At 39.8% G+C, this 20650-nt stretch overlaps 1 protein-coding gene across 2 annotated transcripts in view; it reads left to right on the top strand.

Annotated features, from left to right (window-relative positions):
• The first annotated feature begins 688 nt into the window (after window positions 1-688).
• COL5A2 (collagen type V alpha 2 chain) overlaps window positions 689-20650 on the top strand; it is a 98344-nt gene continuing 78382 nt past the window's right edge. The window contains exon 1 of one of the 2 annotated variants that reach the window (XM_054636014.2): window positions 689-1123. In XM_054636014.2, coding sequence (XP_054491989.2) covers window positions 1024-1123 — 100 coding nt within the window. In that variant the 5' untranslated portion in view covers window positions 689-1023. Of the gene's footprint in view, window positions 1127-20650 lie in introns of both variants that reach the window. The other variant, XM_077181149.1, reaches the window with a different exon arrangement.

Genomic DNA, 20650 nt, shown 5'->3' with positions numbered 1-20650 from the left:
AAAGAAATTTAACATTCTACTCCCAGTTGCAAGTGATCCACAAAAGAGAGATTTGCTTAGTGCTCACGCTAGAATGCTAATTAAGGCACATTGTTAAGGGCTAAATACTAGGCTGGGGCTTAGGTAGGTTTGTCAGGGAACAGGGGCGGAGAACCCTGAAGAAAAGCAGGTATTTGAACAGGCATTCTGGTATTAAAAATGTAGAGCATCTTCCAGTGATTTCCAACAGTCTTTCCAACTGTAGGACAGTAAATATAAACCACGTAGGCATTCGAGGAAAGATTATTCAGCAAAAGAATTCATTTGAGAATGATTATTTCCCTTTGGGTGAAGGGGGCTTATTTCCAAGTTGCTGAAGCAAGCTGCCTTATTTTAGCTCTGTGAGCCCCTCTCAAGGGACTGGAGTCCCTATTGATAACACAGCGAGGCAGGGGGCAGTTATCAGGGGAGAAGAGGAAATCCTCCTCTGGCGTGCTGGAAGCGATCGAGTTCCTAATAAGGGAATCGGCTCCAAGTGGGGCTATACCCTCCATTCCCAGGAAGCGTGTGCTGGGTGTGGTAAAAGCAGAGCTTTCTCTTCCTGACAGCTTCTTAAAACTCTGCTTTTGCTTGCTTAATAAATGGTCCTGAAAAAGCACATGCATTGCACAGCAGCATGAAAGTATCCCGCAAGTGTGCTCGTAAAGAGAAAAGTTCAAGGAAGAGTGAAGCCAGCTCTGATTCGGTTATTTACCATCAATCAGACTGTTGCTTGGCAGGGAGTGGATGGTTAGGAGCCTGAACGAGCTGAAAAGGGGCAGGAAGAAAGTGGAGGCAGCATTCTTCCTATTTAAAGCTGCATCCCCTGAAAGGAGTGTTTGCAGACTGCGCTGGAGCTGGTGCTGAAAAGAGGGCTCGCAGACTTTGTCCTGGAACTGATGCGGAGAGGCAGAACGACTCCTCAGCTGGCTTCATGGTGCTAAAATAACCTTACGATTCTGCACTTTTTGCTGCCCAGGGAGGATACATGTCTAGTATCTAGGCATGATGGCAGTCTTGGTACAAACGAGAACTTTTTTCATCCTCGCTGCTTTATTAGGCCGATTTGTAACCATAAAAGCGCAAGAAGTGGAAGAGTATGAAGGTGGTGAGTTTCTCTCTACCTCTAAAACAATTATCATAATCCCCCCTCTTTGCATGCGGTGTGTTTATTGTGAGATTTGGCTAATAAGTGGAGCGGAAAACCTCTGGGATACCAGAGTAAGACTTTTGCTTTCACGTTTTGAGAAGGCGGCAGAGAGGGGTTTGCGCTTTGGCTTTTTGAGCGGAAGACCGAGGTTTGCGGCGCTCGCTGCGGGCGCAGAGCGGGAGGGGCGGTCAAAGGCCAAGTGCTGCCGCGGGGCGCTCGGGCTGAGCCCCCGTCCCGGCGGGGCTGCGGCCGCTGGGAAGTTCCCAACAAAAGAAAGGGCTTGGGACGCGGCTGGAGGACAGCTGGGCAAGCGAGCTGGGAGAGTAAACAGCGAAGCCTCCCAGGGTGGAGTCGTTTGCGCTGAACTACATCTGCTTTCTCACATTCTTTGTTTTAGAGAAATGCAGAAACGTGGATTCTCCCTTTTTTCACCCCTCCCCCTCCTCCTTTTCTTTTCATTTTCCTTTCTTTCCTTCTCGGGCTCGTTTTCCCCCAGGCTCTTGCGGAGGGGCTGCCTGACGCCGAGGATGGCACGGAGCCTCCCCTCCGCCCGGGGGTTGGCGGAGCGGGGCAGCGGCGGCTCGGGGCGAGCTCCGTGCGGGCAGGAGCGCTGGCGAGCCGCGAGCCTCACCCGCCCGCCTGCACTGACTGCGGCTGCTTGGTAGCCCTTCGTCTTTAGTGCCATTTCAATGCCTGCGAGGGAGACACTGATGGTCAGGAGAAGGCGTAGTGACTGTACTCTTTCATCAGTCGGGATGGATGTCGTGATCTGTGTTGATTTCCTGAAATGTGAGCAGGCTGGTGGTGGGACAGTCTGGAGCTATTGTACTCCGGAGCGTACTTCCTAGCCTTCTTATATGTAACACTGGCTTCTTTTCCAAATTATACCCCACAAAGTCCCTTTGTAGGGCATTCCAGCACATTGTAGGATGTACCCTACAATGCAGTTTGCACTTACTTTATCGTGTATTTTTAAGAGTCTAATTTTTCTTGTAACTGAACCTCTCTGGTAATACGCTGGATTGCATAAGTGAGGAGGAGTCAAAGCCTGATGAATAAACCAGTGCAATATTTCTGAAACTTTTGTTCTACAAAGCAAAATGAGACTGTCCTGCCCGTGCACAGCTGTGTGAGAAGTCCCATAGAGGGGGCACTTTATATAAACTTGTGAGTGTAATTCATATACTTGCTATAAAGGGAGGCATATATTATGCACTTTTCAGTTACATGTAACACCAAACAAAACACTTGTGAAAGTACTGACTCAGTTTTTGGTACCCATTTAATAAAAATTATAGCTTTTTGCCTATTTAAAAAAAATTGCAAAATTTATATGGGTTTTCTGTGGGGCTATTACATTTACTAGATTTTTTGGAATGATGGAAATTATGGGATAAGCCAGTAATGTAGCAACACGTTCTGGGATGTATTTCCAATATGCTGATGGCTGAGGCCACTGAGAGCTACGTGGTAAGTCAGAGAGCAAAATATGTTGTAATAAATTAGTGACATCTGTTTACACTTACATCACTTACTCATCTTCCTGTTTGAGAATTAATAGCTTTTGTCTACTATACAGACCCTTTTCCAATGTTCATTATATTAAAAGAAAACCAAGCCCAGACCTATTTTAATGTGGTGTGAGGGCTGGTGCAGTGAAGGTAGAAGTAAGGGTACATTCTACACATTGGTCTGGTTTAATTGTATAAGAAAGGGATTTCACCCTTCATTTAGTTCCTGATGGGTGGGCTGGAATGCTGAAGGGTGGGCAGGTTTTACCCTTAGTTTGTCTTGGGTTTGGTATTTGTGTAGAGGTCTAACATCAGCCAACGTATTTTACTGCAGGTGACATTGTCTGTAGAGCTGCTTTATTTCTCATTCATTTATGTACTACTTGAATATAGGTACTATCAGATAAACAAATATTAGAGGTGCCTGGGAAAGCAAGAAGGGCACTTCAGGAAGCGTAGCTTAGAAAAATCTATCCATCTTTCAGAAAGGATGTAAACCAGTGTTGTACCAGTCATTTCTCATGACAGTCCTAGAAAAAATAAGGGTTGAATACTGCTTGTCAACTTTAGATGCAGTGGCAAAAAGAAATAGCTTTTGTGGTAGTATGTTACAGAATTTATCATAAGGGGGATTGATATTGATAGATAAGTTGAATATAATAAAGCAGATAATATGGTTAAAAAACCTTAATGGAAGAACTGTAATGCTTCAAACCAAACATACTGCTTAACTTTTTGGTACATACCATTCCTGTGCTTTTAAGCTATGCCAATTTCTTTATTATTTTTTTTTCCTCTTGAAACCCTTGCAGATTGATCTGTTCTGCTCAAGAGCACTTGGCTGGTAGTGCTACATTGAGCATGTGCTTAAAATGCATGTAAAAATGTGAAAACCAGACACTTCCAAACCTATTACAGCAAAATTGGTCATTTTGAGACTGTTTAAATGTGCCTATTTAAAAGTTATTTCTCAATAAATCAGTGCTGCAAAATCCTAGAAGGACTGAAAGATCCTGGTTTTAATTTCTTTGTAGAGACCTGGTCTAGTTCAGAAATGTACCGGATCAGAAAGTGCTCAGGAGGTGACTGAAATTTTGTGCTGTTTAAGTGCTGAATACCTGAAAGATCTGAACCTTTCATACAGGGTTTTCCACACAACTCTACAATCCTTCCTCTTTCCCTGGGGTTTGGCATAGAGGGAACTACTAGCAGAAGCAGGATGTGCTTCTGGGATCCTTTCCTGTCCCCTTGGGAGTGTAAAAGTTTTTAAAAAATAAATTAGAAACACACCTTTAGTGGAAAATCAGTACACTTGAATCAGATTTGAAATTGTGGGAATCACCTTGTTAAAGAAGAATTGCCTGTGCAAATTGCATGTAGGTGTGGCAGTGGTGGTTTATTGCCACCATTTCCCATAGTTCTCTTCAATTCTATACTTGCCTTTGGTTCTCATCAGTTTTTGCAATGTACCTTTGTCTGAGTTATATTTTCCTGTCCACCTCTTGTGGTGTCAACACTCCTTCAGCTGAGATCAGTGTGAGCCCTGTTATTGATTTAAAAATATCTAATTTTTTTGATAGTGAACAAGGGAAAAAATAAAGGGTCATTGTTCTGTTTAGATTAATGATCCTCTTTTCCTTTTTTGGATTCTCAGGGTCTTTCATTTTGTCTGGAAACCATGCAAGGGAGACAGGAGATTGGACTGACTTTGGAGACACAAACAGCTCAGCTGCTGGAATGGGGGCTGTTAACTGTGTCCATTATCTTCTCACTGATATTATCTTTAGGGAGATAAGGCCTTATTACATTGCACAGTCCCAATAATGGGGCAGATGTTGGGAATAAGATGACAAGTGAAAGTCCTCTGCAGCTGTGAGAAAGTAAAAGAATTATTTAGTGTTTGTGCCAAATGCTTCTTTGGATTCTGTGGGTCTTTCATCTGTGTAAATAGGCCTCATAGCTCCTAAGGAGAATGATATTGTACGATTCTATATGAAAGAGGAAAAGCACCCCTGTTTTTACAATTGTCACAATTTTAGTGAGGATCTGATAATACTTAGAATTACAGAATTATGGTTTAGGTTGGAAAAGACCCTTAAGATCATTGAACCCAACTGTTTGCACAGCACTGCTTCAGCAGATTGATGCTCCAGCTCAGCTTGGTGCTGGCTGTGAACTTGCTGTGATCCCCTCGTTCAGATCATTGGCAAAGATGTTGAACAGGACTGGGCCCTGTACTGAGCCCTGGGGAACACCACTGGTGACCAGATACCAACTGAATTTAACTCCATTCACCACCAAACTTAGGGCTTGGCCATCCAGGCAGTTTTTTACCCGGTGGACAGTGTACCCATCCAAACCATGAGCAGCCAATTTCTCCAGGAGAATGCCTTGGAAAACAGTGACCAAAGCTTTAATAAGTTCCAGGTAGACAACATCCCAGTCTTTTCCTCATCCCATAAGAGGGTCACCTTGTCATAAAAGAAGATCAGTCTGGTCAAGCAAGATCTGCTTTTCATAAATCCATACTGATTTGACCTGGTTATGTATGTAAATGTAAATTATAATCCCCTGGTTATGCTGTATTGTTTTTTTTCCTCCAGAAGTTTCAGATCCCCAGATTATATCTTTACCTCTGCTCTCTTATGTCTGTACCTCTGCTTTCTTAGTGAGAAAACCTGCATTTGTGGTAGGTATATGTGTTTGGGGGTTTAAGCATAGTAAATAATTCCAAAAATAGGAATTAATACAACTCTAAACAAGCAGCAAATAGGAATCTAGTATCTGTTAGACAAAGTTGTAATTCTGTGGGGACTAACTCATTGAATTAGAAAATTTGGGGTTGACTTTCCTGACTGTAAAAGTGTCAGGAATTTCTACAAAAAGATTCCTCAAGAGGATTCCTTCTGTTCAGCCTGAGCAAAACTTAGCTCAAAATTATGGAATACTTAAAATTGAGGGTCATGTTGAACTGTCTACATTAACCTGTAGTTTTTTTTGGAAAATACATTATGATTGAAGAATAATTGCATGCTGTGTTTGTTAGTGCAGGCATTTTTTTCTCCCTGATGTTTACAAATATTGATTATTGCCATAGAAACTGAATGGTCATTTCATGACTCATGTTTTAACATGCTCAGTCTTCATTTCTTGGTGAGGTCTTCTCATCCTTGCAATTTGTTTCAGTGTGATAATGTTCTATCATCTTGATTTGTTCATGCAAAACATGCAGGATCGGTCCTGTTTAACAATAGTTAAATGTAAGTTGGTTAAAAATACATATTTTTAAACTTGCTAATGCTTTAGAAGTTTTCAGAAAAAAAGAAATATCTACTAAATCCCTTGACTGATGATAAGTGCTCCTAGGAAACCCTGCTTAGGAACAACTCCTGGTGTTGAAGTTGCATTTACTCTCTAGGTAAACTATAAGTTATGATTTTTCTGTGGTTAGAATTAAAAGTGGTCAACTGGACACATAACTTGGTTTTTGGTGGTTTTTCAGAAAAGAAACAGATTCTTGTGTGTATGTGCAGGGAAGCAGGAACTGCAAAGGCAGATCTTCATGCAACAATATAATCCTTTTAAAAAACTGAGCAGATGTTCATGGCCTGTATACAACTATTTTTCCATATACAGAGGAAGGCAACAAACTCAGTGCCAAGAAATAACAAAGTAATAAAAAATAGTCGAAATTCCAGCTGGAGGCATGTGATCTATCCTTATATGTGCACTATTTCACTTATGTTTGTCATTGTGACCCTGCACATTTTTGTATGTAAAGTCCTGATAATATAATTTTCTCAGAAATTCTTCTTAGAAAGAATAAATCAAAGTGTTATTCCAATGGATTTCTCAGTTGGGTCAGGGAAGAGAGACTGGACTTGCAATTCAGTTTATTGTGTAGACAATCCCCCCATTCTTTAGACAACCAACAAGGCAAACCCAAGTATCCTTTAATGTAAAATGAATAAATTAATCAGATTAACTTGGAATTTCAGTTTTTGACAAAGGCTTCTTGGAGTTTGAACTTTCAGAGCACGAGGAAGGATTGTTGCACTGCCTGAAATCTCAAGCTGCAACAGACCCACCTTGTTCGACTGTCCTTGAATGCCCTGGTGAGGCTGTCATGTGCAGAGGGGCAGGTATGATTTGAGCTGGAAAGTAGGATGCATTCATTCCAAGTTCAATGAAGAAAATGTACTTCTTTCCATGGCATAAAATGAGAAACCAGGTACTTTCAAGCAGGAGAAAAATGGCTCTTAACTATGACAGTCATGTAACGCTTAGAGGAACAGAGGTACCTCAGGGGTGGCATCATGTATTATTTATGTCTTTTATGTAATCAGTGCATTGTCTATGTACAAATAATACCATTTCTCTAGATACCTTTTTTTTTGGTCATGGATTGTTTTGTGATTCTATGCTTTTCCTAGCTTAAATTTAGAGAAATTTGAACAGTTAGTGCTGTTCCTGAACTACAAAAAAGGATAAACCAGTGGTACTGACTATAAGAAGTAACACAATTATTTTAATATAAATGGTTATTTTATAATTTGATTTATAATTATGAAAACAGGGAAGCTTTGAATGATGATAAAGGCTTGATTCTGTGGTAATTAAAGTATCCAAACTGTTGCTTACAATTATCTCTTCTTAGTAAGCAACATACATTTTTCATAGCCTGCTGTGCTGCCTTTTATTCTGCAGTGAGAAACAATTCCATTATTCCACTATCCCACCCGCATTTGCTGCAGAAAGGTCATGTGTTATATAAGCACCAAGACTAAGAATGATTGTCAGAGGGCCAGTGGTGGGATGCTCCCTGTTCAGGGAACTTCTATTCATGCAGACCCTCGGGATTCTGTTTGTATCTGCTGCTGAAGATAGGTCTTGTCTTTGGAGAGCTGTCCTAAGGTTGTTCCGTGGCCATGCTGCTGCCAGCTGAAACTTGTTTGGAGCTTTGGAGAATTTGCATTTTTCTGCAGCTCTGTGTGAGCAGTATAGCTGGGAGAGTGATATAATGAAGTTGTTTTCATACTGAAAAGCTTTCATGGTGGTTTGTGTCTTCACTACTTTTCATTTATAGCCTTTGGACTATGCAGCACTAGCATGGGAGGACTAAAGAATTAATTTGAATCTTTGTGCCCTTGTTCTTTGGATAATGTGGCTGAATAGAAACACAAACAACGACTCTGATACTGCTGGCAGGAATTCAGAGCTTTGGACATGAACTCATTTAGAGTAAGAACAGAAGAGTAAACTGTGTCCCTGAGGTCTGCTCCCTGCTGAGCAGGAGATGTCTGGCAGAGAAGGTCCATACAGTATCTTCTCCAAGTATTCTTTGGTCATTAAGTGCTTGCCAGCACCCTTCAGCAAGCTGACCACCTGAAGTGCAGGATTGTGGGCATAATGGCAGTGTAGTGTAGGAAGAGATGGAGGGAGAAAAAGGAAGAGTCATCACAGAACTGTACGGGTTAGAAGGGGCCTTGAAGCCCATCCTGTTTCACCCCCTGCCATGGGGAGGGGCACTTTCCACTGCACCAGCTTGTTCCAAGCCCCATCCAACCTGACCTTGGACGCTTCCATGGATGGGGCAGCCACAGCTTCTCTTAGCAACCTGTTCCAGTGCTTCATCCAACGCACAGGAGAGAATTTCTTTCTAGTATCTAATCTAAACCTGCCAATTTGTGAGTTTGTCCTGGCCCAGTTGCTCCAAGATTATTGCTTCACATTAAAATGATAGTGAAAATCCAGCTAAAAGTCAGAAGGAAACTGTTCCTCATTTGAGGAGAACTGTCTCGGGCCAGCTGTATCATTGTAGGTACTCAGAGGTTATGCTGAGGGAGCATTTTGTTTAAAGCAGTTCTCTCTCTTTCAAGAAATCATAGACAAGCTTGATTGACATTAAATCACTTTCTCATCTGAAATCTCATGTCTCCTGTCCCAGTAGATCAAGAAAAAATATTTAAGAAAAAAATTAAAGCAGAATCAGCAAAAAGAAGCTGTTTTACACTCAACTTTTCACAAATACTTTCTTTACAGTATTCTATCAAATCTTCAGATCTAATAAAAATGTGCTGAATTGCCATAGTGATTGCTATCCTATGACAGTTATTTATGACTTATTTTCTGTCTATTTTAAAGTAGGAGTTCTTCCCTTCAGCTGGAGTTTCTCATTTTCCAAATACTGAGGATGATTTAGTCATCTTTAAGCCATCTATGCTATTTCAGAAAAATCATGTTACCCTGAATTTAGTTCATCCAGATTATGAATTATAATTATTGTTCACAAGTGATATAATCAATAAACCAATAAAGTTCTGGGTTTTTTAAACCAAGTATGATCTATTTTTGGCTTTCTTGCTTATATCAGTGATGAGCCTCTTGGTAGGAAAGATACCATTGAGTAGCTGGGTTATCTCACTTCTCAAAGGCTCCTGAAGGCTTCCTGAAATTTTTCTGAATAATTCTCAGTGTGTCCAAAGCTCTGAGAATACAAGAGGAAGGGAAACAAGAGGCAGGAACTTCCAGAGGGGGGTTGGTAGTGTGATGGGGCTTGGACCTCTCGAGGAGCCCTCAGCTCCATACAACCGAGGGGTCATTGTCCTGTTGTGACTTTGGGCCGTGGAAAAGGGATGGGAACAGCCTGCATTTTCTACTCCTTCATAGTGGAAAAAGTGCAAAGGAAAAAAAATGTTATCTCTTTTCCTCTGTATTAATTTTCCATTGGAGTGACTTCTTTTACCCTTAAAATTCCCACACCAGCACACATGATGCATGCATTGAAAACCTGTTGGTTTCTAATACTAAAAAGATTTCATGTGTGAGGAACAGAACACAATCCTAAGAGTAAATAACTGTACTTTAGAACTCTCTGGAATCAGGAGTGTTGTGGTTTGTAAAGATCCCCAGTATGTATGCTTACATCTTTAAAGAAAATAGCATGTTTGTAACTTACTGCAGGGTAAAGATTAAAGTGGTTTAATATGTGATGTGTTAGATTTTTTTAGGGCATTTTACAGATGTATGTGAGTGTGGTGTCTTTGCACTGTATGGGAACTACAGTGCAAGGCAGATGCACCTCGCTGGTGAAAGTAATGGAGGATGATTTCCAGATGTTTAATGCTTAATGCTTGCTTTGGCAAGAGGCAGAAAGGACTGGAACATGCATTGGCAGCAACAAAGGCAGGGAAGAACCTGATGTCAGAGGCATTGAGCCTGGTGACAAGCAGAGATGAACATGGAAAATGGAACCATGTGGGGAAGGAAGAGCCAACATGACAGTATGGCTGCTGTCACCACACTGAATCTTGGAATTATAGCGGTGCCTGGCAGGGTGCTGGGAGCCTACTTCAAAAATTAGGACTGAGGTTAGACAAAGTTATTCTTTACCCTTTTTTTCCCCTTTTCTGTAATGATAGAAAATTCCATCTAAACCTGGACAGTGAGCTTGAATAACTTTAGCATGCTTTGATTTTATATTTTCTCTGTGAAGTGCAGGGCCTTCCTATGAATTTGTGCAGTGCAGAGCACAAAGCATCCTTGATATCAAATGTAGCCTTAGGGTACTACTGTAATATACATACTGAGTCATTGTGCTAATAATACATCTCTGGAATGGCATGGATTTTCATGTTGAATAGCTGGCTGGTTTCAGAAGTGGAATCTGGCTCCTCAGCAAAGAAATCTCTGGCTAGTGAATCACCTGCTTGCTGTAAGGTTTCAGTAAGCACCTCTCTGGGGCTGGCTGTCCTTTTCAGTGTACACGCCAACACTGCAGCCTTACCACATTTTAGCAAAAACACTCACAGTTCTTGGTTTGGTTTGTTGTTGTTTTTTGGAGAGGAGAGCAAGGTGAGATCGTGGGGAGAGAAGAGCTAAATCTTGATCTCTTTAGGCTGTGTATGTTTGCCCTTATGAAGAGTGCCAGGGCCAACCAGTGTGAGAGGCACTGCTTTAATGTTAGTGATATCATTCTCGTGGGTTTTAAAATGAGGGTATGGAGCACTTAGTCCTTGGGGTTAGCTTTTTTTTTTTTTCCTCCAGCTGTTCTCTGTTTCTTTGAGCCTTTCCTGGTTTCCTAGGAAACATCTGCAGTATGGAATTTATCTATTTTACAGGCAGTTTATTTTTTTTCTGTTTGAATGTAATGAACATGGGAAGTAAATATTTGGTAATTTAAATCTCCCTTTCAGGAGAGTAGTTTAGACTCTAACTTGAGGCACATGAATAGTCTTATTTATTGTAATGAGACAACTTATACCTTTTTTTTTCTCCTTAATGAATGAAAAAATTAATTATTTCAGTTTTTCTTTCAAAAGAGGGCAACAAGCTTCAGGATCTTTTAAGCTGAAGTAAGATTTGATTAGGTGAAATGATGCAGCAGTGAGTTATCTTAAATAGAATCGCTTTCTTAAATAACTTTTATCAGTTATACTGACATTTTTGCACAAACTCATGTGGTTTGGTTTCCTGTCATCAGTAAACATCAGTACAGAAACACAGCCCAGTTTCTGGTTTCACTGGAAACCAAAGGAATCTCGGTGGTTTTGGTTTGAGTTTGCTTTATGCTCAAATCTGACATATTAAAGGTTCTTGCATCATCTCAGATATACATGTACAGAAGAATATGGAAGTTAAGGCTTTTGGAGTTCTCAAGATCATCTGTGTGCCTAATAATGCTTAATGTAATAGATGAACTTCTGGTAAATTTTACATGAAGCTACAAAAGATTCAGTAAAGGCTTAAATTTGGGACAGACTTCAGCATACCTTAGTCTGGAGAGTGACTTGGCATTTGGTGCTTCTAACATCCTGATCTGTAGCTCTGTCTGGAAGAATGCTTTGGGACCCCTAGGCTGGAGTGATGAGAGCAGAAGGGAATGTGACTGCCTGGAAAGGGGATGCTCCTATGGTCCTGTTTTCTAACAGGATACAGCTGTGGCTTAGTCTGAGTCCTATAAATGTGAGTGAGTGTTGACTCAATGCCATGAGAGGAAACTTTCTGGTGTGACAGTACCCTGCCTTTCTTTTACTGAGGCTGGAATCACACCTGAGCAATTCCTGACATGCAATTTCAAAATGCCAGAGAAGAGAGCACAACTCTGCTGCTGCTCTTCATGGCTGCATCCACATCCCTGCATTCAAAGCCCAAGTTACATCATTGGTACTACCTGCCAAGTAGAGTTCTCTTGAGACAAGGAGTAAAGCATTCTGCCTGGGCTGCTTTTTTTTCTTTTAAGTCTACTTACCCTATTGGTTAAATGTTTAAACTTCTGAAAAGGAGTCTGCAAATATAGCTGAAATACAGCCCTGCTTTTGAGCTGAAGCTGGTCTGTGGGCTGAAATATGAGTTGGAGTGAAAGTATGCACTCTTAAATAGTATTGTTACCCAGACTTAGTATTTGCCAATAGTCAAATTTGCTGGGGTGGTCTTAGGATGCAGGAGAATAGGTCCTGGAAATGTGTAGCTTCATCAAATAATGCCCTCTGGGCATTGCTCTTGGACACAGCTGGGAGACACTGTGCAGCACTTACTGTAGGGTATTACAGTAGATGTATGGGCTGTGCTGAGCCCACATTTAAAGACCTTTACCCAGTTTGTCCTTTGGTTTCCACCCTCACACAAGAAAAAAAGGTCTGGCTTTAATGGATGCCTGTTATCTCCCAGCATAATCATATAAATCTGAGTCTGGCTAGGATTAATGGAGTGGTTCATCTTCTGACTTTCAGCTGTTTACTTTGAAAGCACAGATCTGGGGCTGCTTTAGCAAAAAGATATGCTTCTACTAAAGTTAGTTTTTAGCTTGTCACAACTGCCCCCTTATTCTTCCGGTCACCAAAATCAAAAAATCAGAATTATTTTTTTACCCCAAAGTGGATTTTATTTCCTCATGAGATGGCTAAATAAGTCTTATTCTTGTGTGCATGTACTTTCTCTCTCTCTCTTTCTTTTTATTTTTTTTCCCCTTAAATCTCCTCCCTTCCGGAGGCTGAGAGACTGAAATTCCTCCTTGAAGTTTGCATGACTTAGAAAATTCTAAGTAACTTGTTTATACAGTGGAATGCAGCTCACAATGAGATGTAAATACCAGTGCACTGATCCTCTGGCTTTTGCTTTTGTCGTGAATTATAACTATTTATTGAAATGGCAGAGTGAGCTTTAAGACATTTTGTCAGAATCAGGCAAGACAAATAGCTAATTATTATGACCCCTTTTGATATCTAACAAACTGTGAAGTTTGAAGCTAGATCTTGCTTTGGCCTGGTTCTTTTTGTATTTGTCTCTGGAGGCACAAGGCAAGATTTTTTCACAGGGTGATATAAATTTGTTAGATTTTTGGGGGAATGGGCATAGGTTTTTTTTTCTCCTTCCTCCTAGAGTTATTTACCATAAGGAGAATGAAGATGTACAAGGGATTTCAGAGCTAATGCTGAAGAAGCTTCTCTTTCCTTTTCTGTGTCCTGTTAAAACAATGCTTCTTGTACTGCTTGCCTTGCTCTGAGAAGACATCAACAAATGGTATAGGACAAGCCTGGTTGAGATAAGTTTAATAAAAAAAAAATTGCAGGTGGTTCTGGCTGACATTAGCCTCTGTTGCACTGAAAAATCTTCAGTTTGATTAGGAATAGAATGACAATGTTTCAGGAATACAGAAATGAGAAAGAAAAATCTGTGTCACTTATAGGTTGTTATAGCAATTATATTTTTGTGCAATGCAGCACAATATCTTCAGGCATCTAAAATGTTTCTTTCAAGTCTTAATGAACTAAACATAGCCCCTGACCCTGAGGGTGATGTAGGCGTGTGCCATTCTCTGCTATACATTTTTGTAGCCCAGTAGGAGATGTGAGGATGCAAGAAATTGCAGATCTAAATATTATCCCTAATGATAGATGTACTACTAAAGAACACAATGCATTTCTTCAAAATACCATTTTTGCTGTTCTAGCTTACACTACTTTTCTTGTTGGTTGTTGTCTTTTTTTTTTTTTTTCAATTCCCATCCTGTGGGAAACTTGTAGGAGGCTGCAACCAGACAGATCTGGTTTTGGAAATGAGAGAGTCTTCATGCAAAGTGCCTGAAGGGTAATGTTCTCCTTTTAGTCCAACTAAATGCATAATGAGTTTTCCAGTACCTGTGTTAGCACACTCAGAGCTATACAAGGAAGAGTCTGACATGCTTGCAAAATGCAGATTTTTGTAGCCTGTGAAATTTCTGGCACGTCATACGTGACTAAAGCTCATGGCATGTGTTGTACCAGGGCTTTAGACTGTGTTTACTCAGAGAAACTTTCTGCAGAAAGAAATGGAAGTAGTATGGACTCTAATGTGGACTGTTTGGTCAGGCCATGAATATTCCTTTTCTAATAAAAAGGAAAAATTTGATGATGTCTTGAACAGGCTGGTCTATATGTTATGCAGTCTGCATAAGAGTATAAAAACAGAACACAGAGCAGAAAAAACTGAAACATATTGCAGCTCTTTTTGATCCAAAACCGACTTTGCATTTCTGTTTAATTCATTGGGAATTTGAATTCTCTATTTTCCTAACATTTGAATAGTTCAGCAATTACCTGGAATTAATCTGTTGTTGTGTAAGAAAGTTTCCCACTCAGCTTAAGGTGTTACATACCTTCATAAGAAGTTAATATTAGGGAAGATTGTACCAGGACACCAGATGCTTTTGAGGCCTGATTGAAATGAAGTACATTTGTAAAGGCAGTTCTGGAGCCTGTGTGAAGCATAGCCTGGCTCATGTGCAGAACACTTCTGAGGCAGTAGTATAAGCTTTCCTGGACTCTTAGGCTTGACACTAAAATGGCAGGAATATTCAATTGTGTAGCTCAGTTGCAGGAGGATGTTTTGCAAAAGACTGTTAGACATTTTTATGTGCAGTCCTGTTTGAAAGAAGATGCTCCTGTAATCAGATGGATGAATGACATCAATGCTATTCTGTGTTTCAGTGTTTATTTCCAGGTGTGCATCTGGGATTTAATTTATTGCCCTTGAGAGATTCTCAAGGGTAATTATGTTCTGAATAAAGCAGTCACCAGTACCTTACCGATTGGCTCTTCTGCCTCTGTGCCTTTATCACTGGGCTCCTCAGAGTGTATTCTTTTCAGAGACAGCTTGCCAATGATCAATGAGGCCTTTTTCCAAATTGACATCAAACTGTTCTCAATTACATAAATCCAGGCAGCCACAGCGATGAGGTGTGCAGAGAAAATTTACTTCATGGAGGGACTTTATAGAGCTTACAGTGCAGTTAAGTTGAAATTACATAACAGATATGGGAAATGCATGGTTAGTTATGCCTTCTCTCATGCTATGCCTTCCCTCAATTCTGTGCCATGAAAGAAACATATACCATTCACTCCAAGTTTGTTTTACTTGTAGATTAATTACTTTGAAGGTAAAAAGGGAGAACTAGTTTCTTTAATATGTATCAATTCCCATTAGTGAAACAAACAGAAAACTAGTGCTTGACTGCTGATCCTAATTATGATTCCAAGTTGATTCCTACATTGGAAAAAACAGAATAAACATGTACACTTTAATTGTTTGCCTTTATAGATCAGCATGAAGGTAAGAAAAGTGATTAATTTCAAGTTAATGTTTTGAACAGCGAAGTTTTATTTTCACAACCAAGGAGATTGTGAAGTGGAAATTTGATTCTGATATGCTTGGCACTGAACTACTAACCTTAGATATTTTACATGTAGTGAAAATACTATTCACTGAAATAGTTTGAAGGAGAGCCACCTGTGCAGATTTTGTGTATAACTGAGATGATAAACACTTTATTTGAATCTGATATTTATAGGTTTATTTGTACAAGAAAAATTTTGGCTGAGAAAATGATGAGTGAAACTTTTTTTTATTTTTATCATGCAGCTCCCAGGTTTTATTTGTTCACATGTTTTTTATTGTTTCACATGTTTTATTTATTTTTCCTCTGGTCTGCAGAATGTAGTGTAAATTCAGAGTTTGATAAACAGTGGTCTTTGGAAAACCGCTTGGAAATTTCTCCTTTTCGCCAGAAGAGTTTGGGCCTGATGTCAGTGCTGAGACCCAGGAGCTGATCCTGAGGTGACATCCAGACTGCCACTGTGTGTGATGAGCCTGCTCCCTTCTTTTAGGCTGGTACCTTTAAATGTCAAGCCAATCTTTCTAATTCCTGAATTTGACTCAGAACCAGTGAAATAAGGGCAAGCCGCCATTTATTTACTTCAGCTTTCATGAAGGAGGCCTATCCCAGGCTCTAGGCAACCTGCCATCAATTATCCATACAATTCATAACAAAAAAGGCAAAAAAGCAGTAAACCATTCCCACGTTTGCCAACTGCCTTAGCTTAGGGGTAATGAAATCATCCAGCCCCTCACATTCCCTTAGCCCTCTAACTCTGCTCCTATCAAGCATTTGTTCCAGAGACAAGCTACGTCTCTGTTGGAGTTAAAAATGTACATTTTAATATATTCCAACAGATAATGAAATTTCCTAGTTTAGAAAGCTGGCTGTGCCAAGCTCCTCTTCTATAGACTATAATTTCCTTTCTGAAGAGAGAAGGAGCATCTGGACCTACTCAGTCCCCAGCACAGAGCTCGTCCACGTCAGCAAACTGGAGCTCCAGTGTGGCTGCCCAGGGTCAGCTGTGGGCTGCCTGGAATCTCCTTATTAAACAAGCCCAGAATTTTGGATCTGGACCAAGCCCCTAGAACTGATCATGCTGGGACATTTGAAAAGTCCCGTTTCAATACCAGAACTCAATTGCAAAAGGTCATTGATGCATGCTGCAGACATTTCCCTGTGTGCTCCAAGTCTCAGATTTCGAGTGCAAAATCTTATCCGAGCATAACTATGATTAAAACCACAATTAATGGCGGGGTCTGCTTTCATTCATTTCTCCAGTGGACAAGGGAATAGATTGTGTTTAATGATCTTAAACTGTTAGTGTAAGATTGTCTTGGTTTCTTTAGAAATATTTGTTTAGAACTTATATTCTTAGCCACTGACACTTGATAGAAATTTTCCAGCAATTAAACTTCTGTCAAAGGCCATACTTGAATTGTGGTAACATAAAGTTATAATTTGGCATTAATGGTAGATTATTAATTTTGGGGAGAGGCTGGTCTGAATCTAATTTCAGTCCTGGTTCTGTCTCCATGGTTCTTTCTAGATGACTGTTCTGACTTCACTAACAGAATATACACTAACATTATTTTTGGCACTAAACCCAAGGATTGTTGGCTACTGCCGTGCTTGGGTAGATGTAGATATACAAATGGGATCCTCAGTACACATTAGTCAGGGAGATTGAAACAAGATGCTTCCACGGGACAGCAGTTGTCTCTGGACCTGATTGCCTCAAAAAACCCCAACCCCAAACCCCACACTAAAAACCCAACCCTCTTATCCCTCAAAGAAAACCCAGTACCAGTCTGGGTTTTCTGGGTTTCAAGGTGCTGTGTTGGCAGCCAAGTCCCACCCAGGATGTCTCTGAAGGGCTTGTTTGAGCAGTGCTGAACCAAGGTCACATCTGCAGTGGATTCTCTGGGGTTGGTTTTCAACACCAAATAATCTTGCAGTATATTTTTCCCTTAATGGCAATTTCATACTTAGGTTACTAATGCATGAAAAAAATGTACTGTCAAGTCAGATCATTTGACTTACTCTCCTGACATTTCTGCTTGGAAGAGGCAGATCTTGGAATAGGTCTTCATCTGGTGTAAATTACAGTGCTACCGTTACTTCAGTGGAACAATTTACGCAAGCTAAAGATCTGTAAGATAATCCAGAAACCAGGTGTGTCCCCTGTTCTGTGTTTGTTACACATTGTCTGTAAAATATCATGTATTAATGACTGATGAGATCCTATTGTGGTATTTCTTGTGGTGTCTATAGCTAATGCTGATCATAGTTAGCAGTCACATAATGAAATTCTTATCCTTACTAAGCTTAGCTTGCATGTAAAGGACATGCATGAATTTGGAAATATTTCCTAACATCCAGGCTATAATTTGGGGTTAGGAGAAACTCCCACAAAGCACACACACTTCTAAACTGGAAAAACAACTGAAAATGTAAGAAGCTGTTGTTGGCTACTTTTTGGGTTCTCATCCAACACAGTCCTGAAAAGCCTGAATAAAGGTTTGGATTAGGGACTCATTCAGTTGTTATGATGTTGTTACTGAGATTCACAGTTCTTTTTCCTAACTGGAGAACATGAAAAATAGCTTTTCTTCCCTCGTGGGTGAGAAGTTGGGCCCTGGTATGGCCTTGTATTGAGTGATCAGTGGATGCCATTTCAGGTACCATGTGATGTTGCACAGGAAGGAAACAGACAGGTTTCAGTGTGTTAATTCCTGTTCAGAAGTAGCGAACTTGGTATTTTCACTGATACCATTGTAAATGTCTTAAAAGAGGAGCAGATCTTTTTGCCTGGTCCCTCAGGAGTTGGGCAAGTCCTCGTTAGGACTGCATGTGTTGCCTTAGATTCTGTGATATTACTAGAATTACTAATAGTACTGCCTAAACATAACTGTAGGAGGCTTGTTCGTTTCCTTCTGACTGAAATGCTTTGTTATTTAAATAAAGCATTGGTATATCATCAAGCTTGTGGTCCATTGAAATGAATAAAATTAGGCAAATTATGTCCATGTTATTTTCTAAATCAGCAAGAAAAGCAACTGATAAGATTAATATTCAGATAAATTAACATTTGAAGTTCTTGGGTTCTATCCTGGAAATATAGAAATGTCCTGATTGCTACAGAGCTCTTCTTAATAGGCTGGGACAAATGCTGAAGTGTGTGTGAACAAATCTGTGTATGCATATGTGGGACAAAAGTAAGAAAAGCATTGACTATGTTGATGAATGAATATTAGAGTGTATCACTTAAAAAGAAAAGCAAGGCTTTATGAATGCTGGCATAGTGAGATATTATTTATTTTCCTCCCACAATTTTTATGGAAATGTTTAGGAATAACTTATGCTTTAAAATTTCTTTATTTTCTGGTCAAACTGTATTCCCAAAAAAGAGGCAGAAAATAGTATAAAACAAATTTAACTTATTATGAAAAATTAAACTTTTATGTAAACAAATTTAATTACTAGACAAAAATGTGCTTAGAAATCAGACTTTTTACCATAGGAGAATTGCATAACTGGTGGTCCTGTGTAAGTAGTCCTTAATACAGTGAGATAAGCACCCCCCATCTCTTCCACAACATTTTTAACTGCTGTCCCCAGAGCCAGGAAGACCTCTATCCTTGCTAGAGCACTACCATGGATGTTTCCAGTGTGCTGAATTGATTCAAAAATTATGTAAACAAGAAAAATGAACATGGAGCCAGAGAATTCACAAGCTGTGAAACTCAGGGGGGGAAGAGTTGAGCCCCATGTTGAGGGGAGACATTTGTTGTTTCACTGGTTCCTTTCTTTGCAGCATCACACAGCAGCACTGGACTGTTGGGGAGAACTGGGAGGGGAAAAAAGGGGGAAAAGAAGAGTATACCTTTCTTTCAGCCTTGTGCTAAATCAGCACAGATTTCAATTAAAACTTAGGGATTTTCTGTTTTTTAAAGACCTTAATTTTCTGTGCTACTTAGTGTTCTCTGGAATTGTCCCAGAAGTTGGTAAGCAATGTGGTTGAATTTAAGTCATTATTTAATATTGTGTATTGGTTAATAATATGCCTTGTGTTCCAGAATGAAAATAATCAAGAAAACATACATAAAAAAAAAAATAATGGCTTGACATGCTTTTTTATTTAATGACTAATTATAATGGGATGAGATACGTTTCTTTGTTTCTCTTAATAACTATCTTCCCTCCTTTTTCCCCCAGTTGATAAGCATAGTTTGGGAAAATGGAAGTATGAAATATGACACTGACATCAGATTTCTAAAATTATATTCTGACAAGCATTTTCTATACTTCCATTAGATCTTGACAGAAGTGCAATCAAAATATTTTGTAGCCAGTGCAGAAAGGCAGGAAATACTGTTAATCTTTGTGGGCTGGGGTGTTTATTTTTATAGCTCTGGATTAAAGCTGTCTCCTATATTTGGCAGGAGAACTTATTTGATAATGCTTAGTAACTTGGCATCACATTGGTTTCCATAATTGCCTTTCCATGTATGACACTGCAGTTGTTTTTTTTCCTGTGATCCAGGTATTGCACTCTGAGGTACCTGAGATGAAATCCCTGTACTGTGTTAACAGGTATCTCTCCTGTGGGTGTAATGGTGGCAAGGCCCTTTAGAAAATGACTTTCTGTATGTTTATAAATGAGTTAAAAGTGTAGCTCTTCATTTGGAAACATTTCTGACTGTAAGTATGTTTGTCACTCCAGTGTATGGAATAAACACTGCAGGTTCTGTCTTGTATTTCTGGAGGGTCAACATAAATGCTTATTTAAAACAATAACAACAAAACTTGTGTAATCACAAAAGGCTCTTTGGTTATGATGAAAGTAGTGTAAGTAACTGTGTGTAGCAGTTGATCCTTTTTTTCATGTGCAAATGTTTAATGTGGAGAAATCATATTTCCCTTAGTTATGGAGGGGACTAATGATAAAGTTTGTAGAGTAGAAAAAATAGGCAGAAGTTACTATGTAGTGTTTGAGAGTAAAATCTGTTCAAAAAGTGCACATAGAGAGTTTTAAAACCCACCTGGGGAGTGTCTGTGCACGAAAATGGGGGTTTCCACCTAGAGTAAACTTCAGCACCTTTGAGGCAGCCAGAAACCATTTTTTTCTTTTGAAACAACTGTACCAGAGGATGGAATGTCCTTGCAAGAATTCCTCTGAGGAAAGGTACCCAAACCATGAGAACTAGACAGCTTTGGTTGCATTTGATAATCGCTCATGAGATGAAATCAGACTGAGCAGTACCTTTGCTTGGCTGTTGTCTTCTGTCAGGATCAAAATGTAGTTTGTTCAGTGTGACAAAATAGGACATACTGTGT

This window comes from Agelaius phoeniceus, chromosome 7 (assembly GCF_051311805.1).
Source record: "Agelaius phoeniceus isolate bAgePho1 chromosome 7, bAgePho1.hap1, whole genome shotgun sequence".
Classification (NCBI taxonomy): Eukaryota; Metazoa; Chordata; class Aves; order Passeriformes; family Icteridae; genus Agelaius; species Agelaius phoeniceus.
This window is presented reverse-complemented; position numbering and strand designations above follow the sequence as displayed.